Consider the following 25,480-nt stretch of genomic DNA (forward strand, 5'->3'; position numbering starts at 1 on the left):
TTTTCTTCTAGTTTAAGTAAAATATCAAGGCAAACATAAAAACGCAAATGAGCATCCTGTAATTCCTTCTACCATACATCTGAATTAGGAAGGTCAAAACTTTTACATAGTCAACCTCCACTGTGATGAACTTGGGCTGGATTTAAACAAGTAGATAGGGAACAGAGCATAGTGAAAAAAGGTACATGTGCTTGTGCTCCTCCACTGTCCAATTAGCAGCCTGGTTTGTGTTTTTCTGTGTTGGATGCAGAAGATGCAGAGGACATTTTAAAATGATTGCAATCCTTTGACAGATAAAATGTCTCCAATAAAAGTATTTAAACAGTGAACTTGGCTACTTTCCTGGAGTTCAGCTTAAAAAGTTTATCACAAATGTTCTTCTAAAAGAGGCACTCCACTGACTTGTTAAAGGGGTTGCAGACCTTTCCTAAAACACATGACTTCTGTTGCTTTGCACAGACACAGGGGATGCATTATAAATCATGGGCGGTTTATCCACAACCCCCTGAAGTGAAATCAAAATACTACTAATTACTTCTTCGTATGTGTGAAACAGCATCAAAGAAAAGTTCAAGCTAGACCTCCCACCCCACAATCTCAAATTAAATATCTACAACCAAAAGGTTAGTTAAAGCAGAGTTCCACAAATTTTTTAGTTTATTAAAAGACAGTAGCTACAAAAGGTGTAGTTGCTGACTTTTAATAAACAGACACTCACCTGTCCCATAGCCCAGCGATGCAGCCGCCTGAAGCCTCGCTCCTCTCTGCTGACGCCGTCATAGCCACTGTGGGCACCCGGCCGTGACAGCTTTCGGCTTCACACAAAGTCGTGCTGTGCTCTGCTAGGGGCTTGGCAATCTTCTGAGACCTGTCACATGTCCCAGAAGATTGCTGGCAGGGAGGGGCCGCCTAGGGGTAGAAGAGGAGTCATCTAGGCAGACAAGAGCAGGAAGAAGGAAGTGGGACAGGAAGTCCCACTCTAAACTAAGTACCCACTCCCCCCCAGAAAAAATTACATGCCAAATGTGGCATGTCAGGGGGTGAGGAGTGCTTAAAGCGTAAGTTCCACTTTTGGGTGGAACTCCGCTTTAACAAATGTGCACAAATAAGTAGAAAAAATGTACTGTGACCAGAAAAACACATGTAGCACTGGCTCCTGACGAGTAGGCGCTATGGTTTTTCAAAGTTAATTTTCCTGAAACCACAGTTGGGTTTTGGGGCTAATTTTCTAAATTTCTGGTTTCAGTGCCAGTCTAGCTGGGTTTCACTGGGTTCTCCTTGACCGTAGGTGTCGCTGTCACCATTGACAAGGTTGAGAATGCAGTCTAGCTGGGTGTATTGGATGTCACTGTTCTTTCGGAACCAGCCCAGTGGGAGTGTTCTCCTGCTGTGCATTCTGGGAGGTGGTTTTTAAGGTACTGACTCGGGTACTCTGATGGGCTGTGACAGGTACTCGGATACTTTGATGGGCTGTGACAGGTACTCGGGTACTCTGATGGGCCGTGACAGGTACTCGGATAGTCTGATGGGCCGTGACAGGTACTCGGGTACTCGGATGGACCGTGACAGGTACTCGGGTACTCTGATAGGCCACGACAGGTACTCAGGTACTCTGATGGACTGTGACAGGTACTCTGGTACTCTGATGGACTGTGACAGGTACTTGGGTACTCAGATGGACTGGGACAGGTACTCGGGTACTCAGATGGACTGGGACAAGTACTCGGGTACTCTGATGGACTGTGACAGGTACTCTGGTACTCTGATGGACTGTGACAGGTACTCTGGTACTCTGATGGACTGTGACAGGTACTCGGGTACTCAGATGGACTGTGACAGGTACTCGGGTACTCTGATGGGCTGTGACAGGTACTCGGGTACTCTGATGAATTGTGACAGGTACTCGGGTACTCTGATGGACTGTGACAGGTACTCGGGTACTCTGATGGACTGTGACAGGTACTCGGGTACTCTGATGGGCTGTGACAGGTACTCGGGTACTCTGATGGGCTTGGGGTGTAGTTTTTTCAGTGTAGATATCCTCTTATTTAACTTGTGGGATCACTTTTTTTTAGATTTTCCCCTCTCTAACAAACTTCAAAAAAAAAATTCTATGCCCTAAAATTTTAAATCTCTTAGATTATTGATGTGGCATGTTTTAAGTATGCAGAAAAACTGTGGCTTTTAATCCCCCTATTTATGCTGTAGATATGTTCACCTATGCTTTTAAAGTCCTGTCTGATATGTTGATAGCTATATATATATATATATACTGGTAGTACATATACGTATTACCCCCTTTGGTGTTACAATAGATTTAAAATACTCTTTTTGATTTATCTTAAAATGACTGCATCCAGCACATGGACTGCACTTAAGAAAACCTTTTATGTATATCTAGGTTCTTAGGTAGATCAACAACATTGTGATTTATTTTGTTTAGATTATGTTGGATGAATTAAGAAATTCATGTTCTAACTGTTGTTTGATTAATGAACTGATTTAAAACTATCTCATATAGTGTATCTTTTGAGGTCTTTTTAAAGGATTTTCATGTGACACTTAATTTGGGGATATTTTGGGTATATGTGAAAATCCTAAATGAATGTATTTACAACCTTTTTGTGATTCACATAAAGAAATCTGCTATATGTAATCAAGGGCACTGTGATCTGATTTAGATATCAATTATATTCATATTGATTTTATAAATATATTAATTTCTTCATATTATAAATTATTTTTAGTATTGATCCAAATTTTTAATGAATATATATTCATAAGACCACAGTTCATTTCTATGATTTTTTATTAAATGAATACTGAAAGTGCATTCTCTGTTTTAGAAAGCTTAAACAGTGCCTTGAAAAAGTATTCATACCACTTGAAAATGTTCCACATTTTGTCATGTTACAACCAAAAACGTAAATGTATATTATTAGGGTCTTATGTAATAGACAAACACAAAGTGGCAAATAATTGTGAAGTGGAAGGAAAACGATAAATAGTTTTCAAAGTTTTTTTTTACAAATAAATATCTGAAAACTGTGGCGTGCATTTGTATTTAGCCCCCCTGAGTCAATACTTTGTAGAACCACCTTTCGCTGTAATTACAGCTGAAAATCTTTTTGGGGTGTCTCTACCAGCTTTACACATCTAGAGAGTGACATTTCTGCCCATATTTCTTTGCAAAATAGCTCAAGCTCTGTCAGATTGGATGGAGATCGTCTGTGAAGAGCAATTTTCAAGTTTTGCCACAGATTTATCAATTGGATTTAGGTTTGGACCTTAGCTGGGCCATTCTAACACATGAATAGGCTTTGATCCAAACTATTCCATTGTATCTCTGGCTGTATGTTTAGGGTGGTTGTTCTGCTGGAAGGTGAACCTCTACCCCAGTCAAATTTTTTGCAGACTCTAACAGGTTTTCTTCTAAGATTGCCTTGTATTTGGCTCCATCCATCTTCTGATCAACTCTGACCAGCTTCCCTGTCCCTGCTGAAGAGAAGCAGCCCCCCAACATGATGCTGCCACCACCATGTTTCACGGTGGGGATGATGTGTTCAGGGTGATGTGCAGTGTTCGTTTTCTGCCACACATAGCATTTTGCTTTAATGGCTTTCTTTCAACAATGGCTTTCTTCTTGCCACTCTTCCATAAAGGCCAGATTTGTGGAGTGTACGACTAATGCCCCATGCACACGATCGGAAATTCCGGCCAGCAAAATTCCGATGTGAGCTTTTGGTTGGAAATTCCGACCGTGTGTATGCTCCATCTGACTTTTGCTGGCAGAATTCCCCCCAGCAAAAGATTGAGAGCAGATTCTCAATTTTTCGGTTGGAAAAAGTTCTGATCAGACATTCCGATCATCTGTAGCAATTCTGACGTGCAAAATTCCTACGCATACTCGGAAACAATTAGACGCATGCTCTGAAGCATTGAACTTAATTTTCTCCGCTCGTCGTAGTGTTGTATGTCACCGCGTTCTTGATGGTCGAATGTTCAGAGAACTTTTGTGTGACTGTGTGTATGCAAGCCAAGCTTGAGTGGAATTCCGTCGAAAAAAACATCCAGGTTTTTTCTGACGGAAAATCCGATCGTGTGTATGCGGCATAATAGTTGTCCTATTGACAGATTCTCCCACCTGAGCTGTGGATCTCTGCAGCTCCTCCAGAGTTACCATGGGCCTCTTGGCTGCTTCTCTGATTAATGCTCTCCTTGCCCGGCCTGTCAGTTTAGGTGTACGGCCATGTCTTGGTAGGTTTGCAGTTGTGCCAAACTCTTTCCATTTTTGGATGATGGATTGGGATACTTTTTTATAACCTAACCCTGTTTTAAACTTCCCCAGAACTTTATCCGTGACCTGTCTGGTGTGTTCCCTGGCCTTCATGATGCTGTTTGTTCTCTAAGGTTCTCTAACAAACCTTTGAGGGCTTCACAGAACAGCTGTACTTATACTGAGATTAAATTACACACAGGTGACTTATGAAGGAAGTTAGTTCCAATAGATTTTAGTTAGGGGTATCAGAGTAAAGAGGGCTGAATGCAAATGCACGCCACACTTTTCAGATATTTATTTGTAAAAAATTGTGAAAACCATTTATCATTTTCCTTCCAAGGTTTTTCACTTCACAATTATGTGCCACTTTGTGTTGGACTATGGCATAAAATCCTAATAAAATAAATTTACGTTTTTAGTTGTAACATGGCAACATATGGAAAATTTCAAGGGTTATGAATACTTTTTCAAGGCACTGTATCTATGTGTTGCAGTGGAAACAGCTGCTGTGGCTGTTTATTGGTGACTATTTATTGTGGATGCATGTACCAGAAATGTGGGTTTTTCTTTGCTTTCAAGAGGTTGAAAGTCGGTAGAGCATTGTATATGTTGTATTTATTCAACTGTTTACACTTAAGTTATAATAAATATATTATTATATACAGTATTGTGTCTGACAACCAGAAAAAATAGCAAGGATAAGCAAATGACTGAAAAACCTTGGGAACTACTATATTAGTGGAATCTTCATAGGATAAATGGGACAACGCACAGGTTAAACATCAATCATGGAGATACAGATGTTGTTACAGATGCATACTTAATGGCATTTTCAAAATACACCAGGAGTGAAAAGAATGAGACTAAGCTCATAAAAAATGTTGGTACCTTATAATATGGTTTGATTAAGAACAGAAATTTTATGTCTCTTTATGATTGAAATTAACATCACCTTGATGTAGCTAGGAAACATGAGCTTTGCATCTCAATCAGTTCACCCAAAAAGAAATTCTGCATCAAGGTTGTTGTCTCCACAGAATAAAGTTTTAATTATGTTAGTTCTCAATATCAGTCAAAAGTGAGTAAAGAGGAGTAATGCCACGTATAGACGACCGGATTTTTCAACTGACTAGGTCCGACGGTCTTCCTGACGGACTTTCGGCGGAGGTCTGACGGACTTTCTGAATGAACAGACTTGGCCACACGCAACCGGACTAAATCCGTTCGAAAGTCCGTTCGTTTTGAACGTGATGACGTAAACGGGACTAAACAAGGAAGTTCAATAGCCAGTAGCCAATACCTGCCCTTGCGTCATATCTGGTCTGTCAGACTAGCACACAGACGAACGGTTTTCCCATTTTTTAGTCCGTCGGACTTGAGCCCATCGGATAGATTTGAAACATGTTTTATTTCTAGGTCCATCTGACTTTTGGGGAAAAGTCCGCTAGAGCCCACACACGATCGAATTGCCTGACGAGTTCCGGTCCGCTGGACCAAATCTGCCGGAAAGTCCAATCATGTGTATGCGGCATAACAGTTATGCTTAGGCCTTATGACCCCATAAGTTCTGTTACAAACATGCGGTGTCTGTGTGTACCATCCTATGATATAAACACTGCAGAACAATAATACTGATCATGGACTGAAAGTTACTACTATCCCTGTATGCTTAGCAAGAGTTAATGCAGAAGTAACAGTGTTTTTACTGACGTAGATAAAATGAGATTACAGTTAATGGATTATACTTTGTGCTTCCAAAAAGCTGATGCTACAGTTTACAAACTGGTGATTGCTGAGCACTGCATTCCATATTATGGTATGTGTTCGATTTTCTGAATTTGTTTAAAATGTCATATATTAAAAATATATCTTTCAATTTGTGAGAGCACCATCGCCATGGTAACAATGTATGCAAAACTCATGCAGTGTGTATGAATATTCAAAAGAGCAAGTTTGATAGAGCTTATTTAAGGATGTGATCTTCTCATTTCTTCATGGATGTATGGGATGACGAAAAAAAATAATAACAGTAAATGCAAGCTTTCATGACATCTATCTAATGCTTATGGTAGTCCAGTGGTGGCTGGTGCTCAAATTTTTATGGGGGGTGCAAATAAACCGAAAAAAATACTGAACCCCCCTATCAATTGCAGCTTCACTGTGCCCATCAAATGCAGCCACTTGTGCCCATCATATGCAGCCACGTGTGCCCATCGTATGCAGCCATTTGTGCCCATCATATGCAGCCACTTATGACCATGAAATGCAGTCACTGTACTCATCATATGCAGCCACTTGTGCCCATCAAATGCAGCCACTTGTGCCTGTCAAATGCAGCCACTTGTGGCCATCATATGCAGTCACCTGTGCCCATCATATGCAGCCACTTGTGACCATCAAATGCAGCCACTTGTGCCCATTAAATGCATTAACTTGTGTCCTGTGTATGCGGCCACTGTGCCCACTGAACTTCCCACTCGCGGGGCTAATGGCTCTGGCAGCACCCCCAAACAACCCCCCCCCCCCCCCCTCGGCGCGCAGCTCTGACAGAGGAGGCTTACTGCAGCATCTCCTCTCCAATGCACCAGAGCAGCGGCGACCTCCGCTCCAGCGTGTCTCGTCCGCTCCTCTTCCTAAGTTGGCCAATTGGGTGGCCTGGCCCTTTGGCCAATCAGGAAACAGGTCTGATACCCTGCCTCCTGATTGGCGAGAAGTTAGTTTAGTGTGAAAATAGCAAAAATGTATTCGCTATTGTCACACAATTGGGTGGGACAAGGCCATTTATATAGCCAGAGCCCGTGAACCTGGAAGGAAGACAGGATGAAGATGGAAGCACTGGGAAACCATGATAGTGCTGTGCTGGAGGGCTCTATGTACAGGTAAGTCTGTCATAAGTTGATAGTATGTGGTGCATATTAGTACTTTATGACTTAAACCTGCAGGGGCCTAATGTTTTTGAATTTTACGTGGTGGTTTAATACCACTTTAAAGTTTTGTGAATCAAGCCATGATATTCTAAGGTGGTACAAAGGTTTTTCTGTCTATCACAAGAGAATCATTCTGTGCAAAGAAAAGCAATCACACATAAGACATTTCATTTTTATATGGTGGTGTGGTCACATTAAAAGCCAATGTTGTTACATATTACTGCATTTTTAAGTAAATGATTAAAGTAGTTTTCTTTGCTGTTCTAGGCCATTGAAGCACATCTGATCAGAAAGTCTCCAGGAGGACTGACATATATTGCTGAGTGGAAAGGTGGAGTCCTGGACCACAAGATGGGGCACCTGACTTGCTTTGCTGCTGGGATGTTGGCACTAGGAGCCAATGATGCACCACAGAACAAGAAAGAACATTACATTGAGTTAGCAGCAGAAATTGCCAGCACATGTCATGAGTCTTATGTACGTACAGGTATGAATGACCCATCCCACATACACCAGTAGAATGATGTAAAAACAGTGATCGGTCCTACAGAGTTAAAAGCAGACAAAATGACCTGCATGCTCTATATGGGTCTGTAACTCAAAGAATTGAAATAAGAGGTTTGACAGAGTAGTCATCACATGATCAACCACATGATCAGACAGGACACTACTGTAACTTGCCATTTACTTAACAGGTGCAAAGTACAAGCAATGTAAAACAAGTTTGTCTTGGCAAAGAACACGCTTACTCAACTGAATAATATAAACTAGGGTCTGATTATAAAGGCTACATGAAATCATGCACAGCATAGTTTCTATAAGACTCGATAACAACAGATAGTCTACCGAGGAACCACTACTTCAGTAAAACAGTTCAGAAAACAAACCGCTACTTGCTTTTATCCTTATAAACAGTATCTCCCTTAGTGAAGTGAAGTCCATGGTAGCTCTGGTAACACATGTAAACAGCGAGAAGAATCCAAGGCCCAAGGACAAAGGGCCACCCCATTCAAACTAGGGTTCTTTGGTAGATTTCTGGGAGGGGTTATCCACAACCGATATGTATTCTGGAGAAGCTGCATGCTATTAGGCTCCTGCATGGCTTCCCGTACATCAGTTCTAATAGGAGAGGGATGCTGTCTTGGCTGCAGATCACTTGCTACCTCTGCCTGTATCAGGTGGGGTCTTTCTGAGCTCCTGTGGAAAGGAAGCTGAAAAATGTATTATTCCTGGGTGTGTCCAGGAAACCAGAGAAATTGTTGGAAATAGAGTTAAAGGTGCCTATGTCTGCATCTGAAAATGGTTAGTAAATGGTCGCTCAGCTACAAAGGCATAGCTCCCAACTGTCCCTGATTTTGAGGCACTGTCCCTGATTTGGAACAAAGCCCCTCTGTCCCTCTTTCCCATGCATTTGTCCCTCATTTTGGTCAGATCAATAAAGTTGTATATAAAATGCACTATTTATCTTTCAAAAAGTGTTTCACAGTGCTAAACCTTTCATCCAGTTTCTACATTGCTGCATTTCTAAATTTCAAAACCAGTATAAAGGAATAGTACTGCTAGTGCTAAAAGCACTTGTGGATTTAACTAATACTTTTTTGGAGATATTTCTCCTTTAAGGGGGTGTGGCAGGGGTTGTGTCCCATGCCTGCATACTTTTGGTAATAGGTGTCCCTCGTTCCCATCTCAAAAAGTTGGGAGGCATGGAGAAGATCCCCCCAAAAAATAAGACAACTACATTTTTCAGCACTTCACAATGGCTCTCTCTATACTTCTTTCATGACAGGTTTATTTTAAAGGTACTCTTCTTTTAAATTTGATAGAAGGACAGCCTACCTGCATAGGGCTCATGTTTTATCCAAGCATATCTGCAGTCAGTAGCGGCTGGTGCTCAATATTGGGGGGGGGGCAAACCAACGGATGGGAAGATGGTAATTCCCCAACCCTCTCCGTGGGACATGGACGTGAAGGCAGCGAACAGCCCCACTCCCCCACGGGAGATGGACGGACAGAGGCCTCCTTATCTTAGGAGGCAGATGACAGTGATCTCACTCCTCACTCCCGGCCCGTTGCTTCTCCTCTCGCCCGAACAGGAAGTTGGTTCTGAGACTCCCTAAATTTATGGACAGCATTGCATGACCACGCAGTTGTAAATCAAAGTATTGCAGTGCCTGGTCATGAAGGGGGCTAAATCTTCCAGAGGTGAAGGGGCTAATGACATGGTAAACCTCTCTACAAGAACCTTGTGTTTTTTCAGCTCACATTACAGGAACGGCATCTGCATAGGGAGTGGCTGACAGAGTGGTGGTGCAAGTGGCACTTAGAGGAGCGGTGCAAAGCCTATGATATAGCACTGAAGACCAGAGGATAGCAGATGTCCCTGATCTATCCCTCCTCAAATAGGAACCTTTCCTAAGTGCTAATTTACTGTTCCTGAAAAGCACGGTTCCTTTACCTACTCTAGCCACTTGCAAATATGTGCCAAATAGCATTGCTTACACCAGCCTTTTTCAACCAGGTAAGATTTCTTCAGAGGTGCATTGGCCAAATGATTAAAAATTGCCCAAAAATGGTATACCAGCCAGCGAGTAGATGAACCCTGCCTTTTAGTTACACAAAGCCACAGGTTTCATTGTGCACCATTACAACTTTTCATCCTCCAGAATCCTAACAACCAAGGACATCATCAGTTGATAAGAAGGATTTCAGGTGTCTGCACAGAATCCTTGTTTGCCCCTCCCATGACCCTGTCCATCAGCATTGGGGACATGTTACCTGAGTTAAGGAGAGAGACTGAGGGAGGAGAGAAACATTGGAATACTAAGCAGTACCGGTTTGCAAAGGTGTATTCGCTTTGGAGGAATAATGTTGGGTTCCTACGTCTGTGGATGTTGCTGCACTATGTAAAACCTATTAATTACGTTTGTTGCATGTTAAAATTGGGTGCCTCAAGACTCTGCAGAATTTTAAAGGGTGTCTTGACCAAAAAAGGTTGACACTGGCATACACTATAGATGACTGGCATGGTCACTCAGTGTTGCAGTGTCCATGTGGACCACTGCTCCCCTGGTGACACTATGGCTCCATGCACACTGGGCTTAAAAAAAGTATGTTTTCTTGAGAGTAAAAAATGCTCATATAGAACATTTTTTGGACAAAGTCTAGACGAGTTTAGAAAAGTTTTTTCTGCCAGTAAGCTCCAATCAGAAACGTGAACCAGAAGGTTTTTTTTTTTTCCTGCCTCTAAACGTTGAGCTCAAAAAAAGGCCTGTAAACATCCTAATGTACATGGACACATAGGATAACATGGAGTTGCTTCTACAGGCAGAACACAAAACTCCTGTAGAAGAAAAATTTTAAGCCAGCGTGCATGGAGCCTTACGGAGTCTCTCAATCTCATCCTCCACTCCCTCTGTACATCAGGCAGCAACACAGCACCACCTACAGAGGGAAGGGTAAACTGTACCTGCCTGCAATCGTGTAGTTTTATGTCCATTGAAGCTACGCGTAAATCTTTACATTCCCATATCAGCAGTTTCTGTTTGTGCTGAAACATGAGGCATTCGGCATGGCACTACACAAGTTGATGCATGATCTCTGTAATGTGAGACCCAACATTTCCAACAAATCACACAATCCCTGGGTTTCTCAGTGTAGTGCTCATGCAAGTGAAAGCTACACAGTGACAAGAACTGACACAGACACAAGCAAGGGGGAGGGGGAGCTAATTTACAGACACACTGAGAGGTTTCTTTACTAAAGGCAAATAGATGGTGCACTTTGCTAGGGCAGTTGCACTCTGCAAGAACATTTGCTTCAGGGCTTAGTAAGTAAGGGGAAGATCTGCTGGCTTCTATCATCCAATCATGTGCAAGCAAAAATGTTTTTTCTTTTTTTCCTTGGATGTGATTGGGTATTCTTTGCATAGTTGAAGTGACACCCCAGCATGCAGCCTTGTATAGATGACATGTGCTCACCAGTCTTATCGAAATGTTAATAGGTTCTTGAAAGTGCATGTAAAGGCATAGCATAGCCAAATATATGCATTTGAATAGCTTTATTAAAAGATTAGATGAGATTAGTGAGTGCTGGCCATTCCTGATAAACTGTTTGCTGTACTAGAAGAAATATCTTGCTAAATTGTACTATTCAGGAATTGGCCAAAAAAAGTTTATGCAGGTTTTGAATGCAGTTCCAAAATATTTAAAAAAAAAAGATCCTTTTAACCATCATATTGTATAGACTTGGTCATTATATTAAGAGTTACTGATTACTATAGTTTTGGTGAAATTGAAGAAAGGTTTTTATTTATTTTGTGACACATAAAGTGGTCTAACAGAATGATGTGATCTAATTTCAGATACTAAGCTTGGACCTGAAGTGTTTAGGTTTGATACAGGGGCTGAAGCCACATCAAGCAGGCTGAGTGAAAGATATTACTTGCTGCGTCCAGAGGTTGTAGAAAGTTACCTGTACCTGTGGAGGCTGACGCATAACCCTAAATATAGAGAATGGGGCTGGGAGATTGCACAGGTATGGAAATACGATAGTGGATCTGAATACACTGTATGAATTGTATAAAAAAAAATATCACAATATAAAGTTTGCTCATTAACTCGGAAAATTGTATGTGTTCTTTTGTATCTACCTAGCACGTATTTTTTCATTACTTTTGAGTTGGACCTGGATTTGACGGGAACCCAGGTCGCTCGCCATTCATGCACCAAACTAATGCAACTGTTTGCAGTCATTTATTTGTCTGAACTACCGGGGGTGTAATTCATGACCATATAAGGTCAATGATGGCACCCCGGATCACCACTGCTTTGTTTACATTATCCCAGCACCAAGGATCTGTCATTTAGCAAGGAGAGGACAGGTAAACACCAATGATCAGTCTTTACATCACTGAACGGCATAATTGCTGATGTACTGACATAGTTGCATGACCTGTTTGACAATGTATTTACAAGGGGGCACATTAGTGAAATTTTTATAGCCATATTTTCATAGAGTTATGACATCATTAAATATAAAAAAAAATGTTGCACTGATAACTTTAACATACACTGATGTTTTTTTTTTTTTTGCACAGTTGTTACTTTTATTACAACAAGCAGACTAACTGATGCTTACTTGTTTGTGTCATTTCACTTAGCTCCTATTATATTGCAGAAGTCACTGTGAACAGCAGATGCAAGTTTCTCTGTATCAGTATGATGAACTGAATAGTGACACATGGAGTGAATTCTCTTATTGTATGTGACATATACCCATGTAACTCAGTACCCGTATTTTTTCAGTCCAGTGGATTGGTGTCAGCAGTCATTTCTCCTTAGTTTGAACATTTTTTTGCTTCAGATGTCAGTTTCAAAAAAAGCTGAAAAGAATGTAAATGCAAAATAAATATTTGGATTTGCTTAACAACAAAGACGTATGAGGCGCCTCCATGCCTAAAGTAAACTAATCTGATACTACAGAAATAAATACAGAAGGTTTAAATATTTGTACATAGATTTTTCAGGAATTTAAAACAAAATGGTTAAAAATATTTTGTTTCTTTTTTTGTCAGCTATAAATATTAGATATTTCACAAGTGTTCTAAGAGCATTTTAACATTTACCAGGCTAACCTTAACTGCTTTGCTGAAAAATACCTGTTGTTTACAAAACTGAATCCCTTTAACGGGCCATATATGGATCAAATTCATCTGGTTCAATGGGGACAGCCAAATTTTGATCCTTACATAGGCACCCTGGTTCTGTACAACCACCCTGTTGTTTTTTTTTCCAAAAATCATTGCCACTGGCTATACTTGGCAACACTGATCACTGTATTCTGAGAAGACAAAAGCACAGGGGGAGTGATTCCCCCATCCACCTCAAATGTGTGGATATGGAAATCTGCGATTTTTGCCCTCAACCCACTAGTTGAACATAAAACATTTATAATACATGGCTTGCCTCAAAACTGAAAATGCCACTTAGAGAACTTTCTAATACATTTGACCTTTTTTGTGGGGTATTAAGTGCTCTCTCAATTCGCTCCTAGGCAGAAGAAGAAGAACATGTGCTTAGGCATGTCCCCTGTCCATATCCCCCACCCACCATCTGAAGGTTTTTAAATAAGTAAGGGGTGTGGTCACCCGCTGACATCATAGAGTGGTCCGGCCTCCTTGTAACATTGTCAGCCCAGTATGACCTTGACCCTGTCCTTTAATTATTTAAGAACTGTCAGACCGCGGAGCTGGAAGATGGTGTGAGTGAACTTTTTTTTTCTTTTTTTTGGATTGGCGGTGGCAGTGGGTATCGTGATTGACAGTGGCTCTACATTGGAGGACATTGTTTTTTATTTCAGTTTTTTTAAATAAAGGACTTGTACTATGTACCCCATACTCATTCACATAGGGGGGGCAGGATATTGTTAAAGGGTACTTCCAAATTTCAATGACCCCCCTCCCACAGACCCCCACAACCATCAGCCAGGGTTGTGGAAAAGAGGCCCATGTCCCCATCATTATGCGGACAAGGTGCTTTGGGGGGCAAAGCACCCCCCATGGTGGGGGCATGTGGCCTGGTATGGTTCAGGACGGGAGGCGTTTGCTCATCCCCTCCCTTTCCTGACTTGCCATGCTGCATGCTCGGATAAGGGTCTGGTATGAATCCCCATTTATTTTATTTATTAAGGGCCTGGTATGGATTGTGGTGGACCCCACACTTGGTTTTTTTTTCAGATTTTTTTTTTTTATTGCCGGCATTTTTTGTTTTTACAGTGCCTTGAAAATGTATTCATACCCCTTGACATTTTCCACATTCTGTCATGTTACCACCAAAAACGTAAATGTATTTTATTGGGATTTTATGTGATAGACCAACACAAAGTGACACATAATTGTGAAGTGGAAGGAAAACGATTAATGGTTTTAAAATTTTTTTGCAAATAAATATCTGCAAAGTGGGGTGTGCATTTATATTCAGCACCCTTTACTCTGATACCCCTAACTAAAATCTAGTGGAACCAATTGCATCTAGAAGTCACTTAATTATTAAATAGAGTCCACCTGTGTACAATTTAATCTCAGTATAAATACAGCCTTTCTGTGAACCCCTCAGAGGTTTGTTAGAGAACCTTAATGAACAAACAGCATCATGAAGGCCAAGGAACAGGTCAGGGCTAAAGTTGTGGAGAAGTTTAAAGCATGGTTAGGTTATAAAAAAAATATGCCAAACTTTGAACAGCTCATGGAGCATTGTTCAATCCATCATCTGAAAATGGAAAGAGTATGGAACAACTGCAAACCTACCAAGATATGGGCGTCCACCTAAACTGACAGGCCAGGCAAGGAGAGCATTAATCAGAGAAGCAGCCAAGAGACCCATGGTAACTCTGGAGGAGCTGCAGAGATCCACAGCTCAGGTGGGAGAATCTGTCCACAGGACAACTATTAGTCGTGTATTCCATAAATCTGGCCTTTATGGTAGAGTGGTAAGAAGACAGTCATTGTTGAAAGAAAGCCATAAGAAGTCCTGTTTGCAGTTTGTGAGAAGCCATGTGGGGGACACAGCAAACATGTGGAAGAAGGTGTTCTCGTCAGATTGGACCAAAATTTTACTTTTTGGCCTAAAAGCAAAACACTATGTGTGGCAGGAAATTGACACTGCACATCACCCTGAACACACCATACCCACTGTAAAACATGATGGTGGTGGCAGCATCATGTTGTGGGGATTATTTTCTTAAGCCGGGACAAGGAATCTGGTCAGAGTTGATGGAAAGATGGATGGAGCCAAATACATAGACATCTTAGAAGAAACACGAGCGGAATGTCCAACAGAAAAAGTCTGGGAGCTTTTCATCATATATTCCGATTGTGTGTATGCCCCATCAGACTTTTTACGTTGAAAATTCGGACGGACCTAGAAATAGAACATATTCTAAATATTTCCAACGGAACCAATTCCTATCAGGAAAACCGCTCGTCTGTATGCTGTTCTGACGGACCAAAAATGACGCATGCTCTGAAGCAAGTATGAGACGGAAGCTATTGGCTACTGGCTATTGAACTTCCTTTTTCTAGTCCCATCGTACGTGTTATACATCACTGCGTTCTTGACAGTTGTACTTTGGTGTGATCATGTGTACGCAAGACAATTTCAGCGGAATTCCATCGGAACTCCGTCGGAAAAACCTTCAGAGTTTATTCCGACAGGAAAACTGGTTGTGTGTACAGGGCATTAGAGTCTGTTAGAGCCTGTTAGAGTCTACAAAACACTTGAGACTGGGGCAGAGTTTTACCTCCCAGCAGGACAACGACCTTAAACATACAGCCAGAGCTACAATGGAATGGTTTAGATCAAAGCATATTTATGTGTTAGAATGGCCCAGTCAAAGTCCATACCTAAATACAATTTATAATCTGTGGCAAGACTTGAAAATTGCTCTCCATCTAATTTGACAGAGCTTGAGCTATTTTGCAAAGAAGAATGGGCACAAATGTTATTCTCTAGATGTGCAAAGCTGGAAGAGACATCCCAAAAAAGACTTTCAGCTGTAATTGCTGCTAAAGGAGGTTCTACAAAGTACTGAGTCAGAGGGGCTGAATATACATTTTTTCACATATTTATTTGTAAAAAAAATTGATAACCGTTTATAATTTTCCCTCCACTTCACAATTATGTGTCAATTTGTGTTAGTCTATCACATAAACTTCCAATAAAATACATTTATGTTTTTGGTTGTAACATTACAAAATGTGGAAAATGTCAAGGAGTATGAATACTTTTTCAAGGCACTGTACATTCAGCTGTCAGCAGGGAAAGCCACTGACAGCTGATGACTCATCGGTTGTTAAGGACGCAGAGGCTTCCCAGCCCGCACCTAAACAACCAACTATTCACAGTTTATTATGGAGGGGAAAAAAATGCATGTAAAAACACATCAAAAACACAATAAAAATAGACTGAGATGTCTCTCTAAGAAAACGAGAATGCTTGGCTATCACAGTAGTCAGATCCAGCATTTAGGTGGCACTTGGCAAGGATCAGAAAAATATGCGAAAAAAATATAAGAGGCCCCGTTTAGGTGCTTATCTGAATATATTAATTGTCTTGCATTTTTCACTTGCTCTCACAAAACTTTTATTTTTCATATTCATAAATATTCCTTGTTCATTGCTGTGATTGTTGACACAAAAGCTGAATCATTTCTTATGATACCCATACAGATTATGTGCAGAGAGCTCATTTGTGTCCTTCTCTGCTGATAATTGTCCTGTATAAACTGTTACAGACTTTACCACCTGCCACATCAGTAAGCCTGTACAGATTTCATTGAACTGTTTCTATTTTCTCCTACACAGCACAGTGGCTTAGTGCTTAGCACATCTGTCTTATAGTACTAGGTTAATCCTGACTAGGCTACTATTTGCTTGGAGTTTGCATGAGTTTTCTCTGGGTACTCTGGTTTCTTCCTATACTACGAAAACATGTTGGTAGATTAATTGACTCAACTGAATTTGCCATAGCTGCCTCATCTGCTAAAATGCTTTGAATCCCCAGGGAGAAAAGAGCTATACACATATAAAGTGAAATTAAAGAATTCAATTTAGGCAGTTGGCACCTGCCTCTGTCAGAGGCTAAAGTCTCCAGCACCTCATCTGTAAGGCCGGCCATACATGGGTCGAATTTCGAAAAATAATATTCTCTCGAAAACTAAGAATTTTGTTTTTCGAATTGCACACCATTAGTGGGCTGTAGCAACGGACGATTTTAGTGCCACCATAGAATTTTGACATGTTGAGAATCGTGCAAGAAATATAATCGAAAAAGAAATGCGCATGAGTGCAAGTAAAAAATTCCAGAGAATGAGAAGATTTCCAGTCACAAAAATTATTTTCTGTAGCAACATGAGGTGAAAGTGAAGGCTTGGTTGGTTGAATTTAGAAATCAATGGTGGCACCATCAGATTAGAAAACGCCCAAATTTCTGATTTTTAAAAGGAAATTCATTCAGAATTCAACCAATGTATGATCTGCATAAGTCTCGAGTGGCCTGAGGGCTCGTACACTTGTGCCGCCCACTTTGAAAAGTGACATTGCAGCGTGGCTCTATTCACTTGAAAGGGTCATGTTTGGCGGCTGTACCACCAGCCAAAAGAGACCTGCTGTTTCATTTTTGCCAAAGTCAAAACATGTGTGAAGCTTGAGCGGCTGTGTGCTCATTTGTTCAGATGGGCAGTCAAGCAGTAAGGCCCCTTTCACACGGACGATCCGTTCAGGTCCGCCTGTCAGTTTTTCAGGCCGACCTGAACGGATGCTCCATAGAGGTCTATGGAGCGTCGGATGTCAGCGGTGACACGTCCACTGAAATCCGACCCGCTCCGATCCGAAACAGTTTGACAGAGGAAAAAGCTATTTTTCCATCCGTCATCGGATCGGATGACGACGGACACTGTGGTCCGTCGTCACCCGATCTCCCATAGGGGAGAGCGGCGCTGTGACAGGTCCGTCCCTGCGCAGTGTGCAGAGACGGACCTGTCATCTTCCTGCTCAGCAGAGATCGCTCCGGCGAACCCCGCTGAGCAAGCGGATATCCACGGGGCGGATCAGGACTGATCCGCCCCGTGTGAAAGGACCCTAAAACTGCAGGTCTCATTGCTTACCAGTCCAGCATGTTCATTTAGCTTCCTAATTTCCTTACGGTCCCATAACTGCCCATTGGGCCTGGGAAACACTGGTTAACTACTACTCCATCCTTTTAATTTTTGCTACTAAGGCCAATTTAAGAACTGTCAGTGCTGAAATTTTTTCATTGGCAATTAACTTTTAATAATGTTACCTACCATAGATTGTTTATTCTCAGAGACAAAGCAATAGCTTTAGTATGAACATTGTATATTCATGTCTTGTTAATGCTGTCATACACCATCTGATGGCGGAATAGTATTTATTTGATTATAACTTAATATGTATTTCTCCCCCAGGCTTTGGACACTTACTGCAGAATTGAAAATGGATTTTCAGGAATAAGAGACGTGTATACTACCACTCCAAACCATGATAATGTTCAACAGAGCTTTTTCATGTCAGAGACATTAAAGTAAGTAGAATTAATTTAAGTGCATATATTAGAATAACTGAAGCATCAAGGTGAACTACTGATGTGGAAACAGTCTGTTTTTCAATTAAATGATCTAGGTGGCTCAGTATGGAAAAGGGTCCTTGTGGATAAAATGTACATAATCTATGGAAATTGTAGTTTTTTACAAGCACGTGTATCACTTACCCCTGAAGAAGCTGTTGGTGTATGGGTCTCTTGATTTTGGATGACAGTGACTCTTTCGGTAATGCCACGCCCTCTAACACACCAAGGCTGAAAAAGGAGGATTTATTTGGGTTAAACACCCAACAAGGCAACAATAAGAAAATAACAAAAACAATTTGTGAAATGCAAGAAACAATGAAGGGTCCAACTATATCTGTACCTGAGCCCTAAATCTAAGGGTGTCCTAACTAAAGGCAGTACTAGAAGCTGAAAGGTCCTTGGGTCTCTCTAAAACCCCTTCTACAAGCCAGTGTGGTATTAAACATTGGGGTCCTTAGTCCTGCGTCATAGAGCTCAGGTATATTTGTATCCCATGGTGAATGGCATATGCTCCCAAGCTAAGTGCCAAATTGGGGTGGCACTGTCTCTATAAGAGGAGACTATAGAGGTTGTGGCCAGCGGCCTTTCACAAATATGTAGTCTACTCTGAAGCCTCCTCCCTCTCTCTGATGCCCAGAACCTTTGGCAACTCTAGACTGTCTCACAAAACCAGTTATGCCCCTTTCCTTGCTGGATCTCCCCAATGGCTGCAGCGTCCATGTGAAGGCAACAGCACAGTCTTCCTCCAACACAGAGGCGATCTATGGCAACAGCAGCCACTCTGACTCAGCCGCACCCTCCAATAGTCTCCTATGTAAAACTGTCCAGAACCCTGGATTCTCCTTCCTTTTCCTCCTCTTTGCAGTAACAATAAATCTGGGATTTGTAGTCCCATAGAGTTCTCCATCTAATAGAGACTGTCCCCTGGGGACTAAATCAAGCCCACAGATCCAATCCAAGTGGCTCCCAGCAGTCTTTCACAGTTCCCAGGCTCAGGAAAATGATTGCTACTGATTTCTGATGGTATGAAGAAATGATAGAAACCTTTACCAGGTTTTTCTTATTCCTTTATATATCTATAGTAATTTCTTGTCTATTTTAAAGGGATTAGACCAGGCATGTCCAAAGTCCAGCGGCCCGAGTTCCGGTTTTGAACGGCCTGCCTGGTTATTTGGACATACATATCTTTTGTGGCCCCCAACGATCTCCCAGCGCTGGGGCCACAAAAGATATATATGCTGGCTGCCTTCGAGGGGACAGGGAGGAGGTGGGGCGAGTGCCCCACACAGGAGTATTTCCTGTTTACAAGGCAGCTTCTCTAATAGGAAGTCCCATCTTTGGGGCTGCCATTGGATGACTTTTCTGTCCATCAAAGGAGATGAGACTTTCTATTAAAGAGGCCGCTGAGAAAACAGGAGTTTTTCCTGTATGTAATCCTTTGGTGCTTGTCCCGCCCCCTCCCTGTCTCTTCAGAGGCTGCAGATGGATGGGCATCAATCAGGCTGCACTGATAGCAATGGTGGGTGCTGCATTCCTGGCAATGGTGGGTGCAGCATTCCTGGCAATGGTGGGTGCTGCATTCCTGGCAATGGTGGGTGCTGCATTCATGGCAATGCTGGAGCTGCATTCATGGCAATGGTGGTGCTGCATTCATGGAACTTGTGAGGCTGCAGATGGGCACTGACCCTTATTTTTCTTCACAGTTTTTTATTTAAAATTTAAGTTTGTTTCCTGAAATTTCCCTCTTAGTGAAGGTGCGTGTTATATGCCTATAAATGCAGTATATTCAAATAACATGCCCAAGCTCATCTCTTTACTCACACACAGCCACAAAGGCAAGATAATTCTTGTTAGGCAGTGTATTAGTGCTCGAACGAACACATACAAATGGTCAGATCTCATGCATGTTCACTTCATCAAATCTGGCCCTCTTTGTAAAAAGTTTGGACACCCCATGGATTAGACAGAACAGGAAGTGACAAGGGATCTCTGGTTGGGGAGATTTTGCGTTTCCTTTTGTTTTACTAGAGCAGAAATTTGTGACAATCTCCCTGATATAACTTGAAGAACACTATTGATTGAATGGATGAGTTCAAGTTTAAAGGAGAAACAGGGTCAAAGCTCTGGCCCTACTTCTGTGGATCACAGGAGTGCATTTAGTTCTGCACTCTTGTGACCAAAGTTTTTGGGGGGCGCAAACAAAACAGAAAAGTTCAGAAAAATACTGAAACAAAAACATCAATTGCAGCCTCAGTGTGCCATCAATTGCAGCCACTGTGCCCATCATATGCAGCCACTGTGCCCATCATATGCAGCCAACTGTGCCCATCATATGCAGCCAACTGTGCCCATCATATGCAAATTCTATGCCCATCATATGCAGCCAACTGTGCCCAGAAAATGCAGCCAACTGTGCCCATCATATGCAGCCAACTGTGCCCATAATATGCAGCCATCTGTGCCCATAATATGCAGCCAATTGGGCCCATCATATGCAGACTGAGAGAACATGCAACTGGTGCAATAGGTTTTTAAGTATGTAAAAAGGCAACCAAGTACCACTTTTATTAAGTACAAAAGATGAATTTTATCGTCAATAAACAGTCACATTAAAATATACATAGTACACCAATGAATTAGTTATACATATATATATATATATATATATATATATATACATTTTTATTGGTACATATTTTCCTTCATCAAGGGAGATTTATTTTTGGGTGACTTTATCTTTATCTGCAACATAGATATAGTACATAGTATTTGTACAATGGTACATGAAAACAGGTAATTTTATATAATGGGTTGTACGATATTTTTAGGCTAAAGGGTACTTACATACAGGGTTCATTGGAAATAGCATAGGAATATTATAAAAACAATTGCAGATGGTCCACATTGGCTGGGAGAGTTCAAAAGGACAGATAGGTGGGCAACTGTGCAGTCCAGAGCCGGCCAATGCTTCACACACACACAAGAGATGCCCTGATGTTTAAACCAGCAGGAAAGTAACACCATCTGAAAGGCCATAAAAAAACAGGAAGGTTTTATACAGTTTTATGCAGTATTTTTTAGAGACACAGCTACTGTGCTGAAACAGCAAACCAAGGGCATACATTGCCCTGGATTGCCAGAAAAATAGTATAAATTACCTTTCACTGTGCTGACAGAGGTGCTGACATCAGAGCAGCAGTCCTCAGACTGAGAGAATGCCAGCTGTGAGTGTGCACTTTAAATAATGAGTCAGCTTGTGAGGAAGCCAATCCTACTGATTAATTGCATAGTGCTGGTTGTTCCGCCCCATTAGCTGTAAGAAGAAACAGCTGTTGCCGGAACTCAGAGGGTCTCTCTGACACAGAGGCACGTGGCATAGCCCCGCCCCTAGGGGCGTGATAATATCACGCGCCAGCGTGTCACCGGTGAAAATGGAGTTCCCGCTCGTGCTGTGGAAAAACAAACAGCGGGGACATGTAGGAGCTCCTCCCCACACATGAGGCCCAGATGTGGACAGGACCACTTCCGTCACCTATTAGCAATGTACATGGAAAAGCCTACCCGCCGGGTGTGTGTGCGATGCATAGCACAGCCCTAGTGGCCAAACAGAACAATGGCAGCAAACGTGTATACAGTAGAGAAACAGAACCAAAGGGAAAAACAATTGTCAAAAAATGAAATGTGACCATAAAAAAACAACAAAAGAAATGCAGAATAAATTGAATACATACATGGCAGTTAAATATCAAATAGATATGGTTGACAATAGGGTAGATCATCCACAGTGCAAACATGCAGTTATGAAAGTAATCCTATACTTACAAAGCTATACTATGAAAAATCTATAAAATTGTATTTAAAATACACATCCCCTAACAGAAAAGAGCTCCAAGAAAAAAAGATGTATAGTCAAATGTCTTATTGGGGCCTCATGGTACAATGGCCCATAGTCTGGGTATAGAGTTGAGTCTCTATAAGATAGAGAAATAGAAATATGGCTAAAGATCATAAATTCAGGCTTTGAGAAGAGAGGGGGCTATAAATTTAATTCATAACCCCCTGAACCAAAGCCCGGGGGAGAAAGGATTTGAAATTGAATGCCTAATTTAGGCCAGGTGGTGAGGTGGCCTGTAAATTAAATATCCATCTCAATTCGCATTGGAGGAGGTACTTATTGAAGTCGCCCCCTCTGGAGTTAAAATGTATGTGATCAAGTGCCAAAAACTATACTTTGGGGATAGATTCTGAGTGAACTAATGCCATATGAAGACCAATAGGTACATTAGGGTCTCGTTTGCGTATGGTGGATAGATGTTGGTATATTCATTTCCAAAATGAATTGATCGTTTTCCTGACATAGTATCACCCACATTTACATGTAAGTAGGTACACTATGCTGGGAGTCCTGCAATTTACAAATGTTTTGGACGAAATGTATGTTTATTGGGCAGGTTGATGTGTATGCAGACTCTGTGCCTAGCAAATACACCCACTGTGCCAATCATATGCAGCCAACTGTGCCTATAATATGTAGCCTCTGTGCCCAGCAAATGCAGCCAATGGGCCCATCATATGCAGCCACCTGTGCCCATCATATGCAGTCAACTGTGCCCATAATATGCACCCACTGTGCCCATAATATGCATGCTCTGTGCCCATCATATGCAGCCAACTGTGCCCATCATATGCAGACTCTGTGCCCATCATATGCAGCCAACTGTGCCCATAATATGCAGCCTCTGCTCATCAAATGCGACCACTGTGCCCATCATATTCAGCCAACTGTGGCCATTATATGCAGCCTTTGTGCCCATAATATGCAGCCACTGTGCCCCCCCCGCCTGCTGTCTGCTCGGCACTTACCCCATTGTGGTGGTGGTGGTGGGTCAGGCAGCGGGACAGGAGGCGAGCTGTGGGAAGGTAGCACGGCTCCTGTATGTCCTCCGACTCCTCTATGCCCGTCTTCTTCCTGTATTCCTTGGCGCCAATGGAAGCGCCTCTGTCTTCAGCCAATTAGGTGCCTGGTATTACATCCTCTTGATTGGCTGAGAGGTGGTTCTGTGTTAGCAAAGCAAATATTAATGTGCTTTGCAAACACACCTGGGTGCACTGTGAATGCAATGGATTGCTCTCGCAGGTCACCTTTTTTGATACCTATTAAAGCTTATGGCTTTAATCAGATGTTTCAAAAACACCCCTCTGCTGCTATAATTCAGACGCCCGGCACCCAAAAAGGGTCCGGATGCCTGAAAAGGGGGTGGCTGCTGCAGCGGATAGATTCATGCAATGCATGAATCTATCTATAGTACACCGAGGGGGTGGCTGGAGAGAGGGGGCGGCTCCCCTAATGGACGCACCGCCACTGCTTGTGACCCATATTCAGCCAACAGCGGGGTAAAGTCTGCTGTCGGGTGACATCATCCAGTCGTCCAGGCTCTGGAGAGCCCTCAAATTTAATGTCTTAATGCACCTAGATGCCTGGACCAGCAGCTGGCTCAGCCTCTCAGCTCATCCCCACCTCACCCAAACCTGATGCTCCAGTGAATGCTGGAGGGGCAGATCAGAGAGCCGGTGGTTTTCTGCTCACTGAAGATTTCTGCTCACTGAAGACTGAGAACCAAGCGAGCAGTGTTCTTCTGATCTGATCTTCTGATCGCTCTGTTCTCAATGTAGCGGCACCAGGGGACATCGGATCGATGCTGCATCCACCTAGGTGAGTATGTATGTTTATAATGTATAATACCTTGCACTTCTGTTTTAAACATCAGTTAAAGAAAACAGTATTATGTGGGGAGTGAATACAATGATATTCAGATTTTCCTTGCAGTTTAAAAAAAATGTACCCACAACTGGTGCTGAAAATGTCAAATCTAAAGCAAGAACTAAAAAAATTATAACTGGTTCCATTAATTACATCAGGTGTAATGGTATTTCAATTTTATAGTAAAGCAATGATTTTGTGCAAATCAGATTATTTTCCTATTGTTGAGTCTAATAATTAAAAATAAAAAGTAACAGTTGTATGACTAATTTGTTATTTTGTATTTCCTACAGATACCTCTACCTTCTGTTTTCAGAAGATGATCTGCTATCATTAGAAGACTGGGTATTTAATACCGAAGCACATCCACTACCAATAAGTCGTGTACAATCTGTTTGAAGCACAAGAATACAATATATATCTATCCAGTGTTTTTATCTTAAATTGAAATTTTCATACAAAAGAAATTCTATTTTATGAGCTGATTTGAGATACCAGTACTTATGTGAAATAATATCAATATCTGTATCTGACAAATTTAGCACTAAAAGAAATAGTGGCCTTTTGCAGAAAATTCTGCTTTTCATATATATATTTTTTGAAGTGGGAAATGAGGCAGAGCATATATATATATATATATATATATATATATATATATATATATATATATATATATATATATATATATATATATATATATATATATATATATGCATTGGTAGGTTTACTTGTTTGGAATTCTCTCATACTGCCAGGTGCCAACCTGTATACTGTGGTGGTTCATGTAATATAAATCACTTTTATGTCCTGCCTGCAGTGGAACCTGAACCACAGCAAACCAAATAGTGGGCCCAGGAACACAATGGAGGATCCCCCTACTTCTGTTCCTTCCTGACAGAACCCACTTCCAAAGTGAGAAGCAAGTATTCCCTGCAGAACAAACTGCAGGCAGTCCCAACCACTCCGCTCAAGTGTTGACTCCAGGTGGTCTGTGATGTGCTCCCAATTATAATATCCAAGACAAAAGGAAGCAGCTCTCCTACTAAAAGCCCAAAGTAAATTTAATAATGGAAATTTTAATATTAATATTATCTGGTACAGTGGTAATCAACCTGCTCCTCTTATATGTTTCATTCCACTAGGAGCTTATCCTATGATTTGGATTATACCTGTACTGGTAATATCAATAATATGTACTTCAGACTTTTACATGGAGAGTGGCTTCCTTTAGTTTTTGATGTTATACCTGCAAAACAACATGGGTACGAAATACTACTTACAGTCAACCAATGTCTAACTAAAGCTTATGCCGTGTGTACATATCTGAGTTATGGAAAGATCAGCAGCAAGTATCATTATCAGTATACTCAGT

General features: G+C 41.5%; 1 protein-coding gene and 1 long non-coding RNA gene across 2 annotated transcripts in view; one reads left to right on the top strand and one right to left on the bottom strand.

Annotated features, from left to right (window-relative positions):
* The window catches only part of MAN1C1 (mannosidase alpha class 1C member 1), a 160,655-nt gene extending 135,932 nt beyond the window's left edge, over nt 1–24,723 (top strand). The window contains exons 10-13 of the mRNA XM_077481894.1: nt 7,474–7,693; nt 11,567–11,739; nt 18,187–18,302; nt 24,402–24,723. Coding sequence (XP_077338020.1) covers nt 7,474–7,693; nt 11,567–11,739; nt 18,187–18,302; nt 24,402–24,507 — 615 coding nt within the window. The 3' untranslated portion in view covers nt 24,508–24,723. The remainder of the gene's footprint in view (nt 1–7,473; nt 7,694–11,566; nt 11,740–18,186; nt 18,303–24,401) is intronic.
* Nucleotides 12,212–21,345, bottom strand: LOC143982847 (uncharacterized). Its single transcript, XR_013274520.1, has 3 exons — nt 21,192–21,345; nt 18,489–18,575; nt 12,212–12,586 (listed from the first exon to the last, which is right to left on the bottom strand). It is a non-coding gene; the product is annotated as an uncharacterized LOC143982847 (long non-coding RNA).
* Nucleotides 24,724–25,480: the final 757 nt, after the last annotated feature.

Source organism: Lithobates pipiens, unplaced genomic scaffold (genome assembly GCF_037356315.1).
Source record: "Lithobates pipiens isolate NorthernLeopardFrog02 unplaced genomic scaffold, aLitPip1_a1.2 Scaffold_16, whole genome shotgun sequence".
NCBI lineage: Eukaryota > Metazoa > Chordata > Amphibia > Anura > Ranidae > Lithobates > Lithobates pipiens.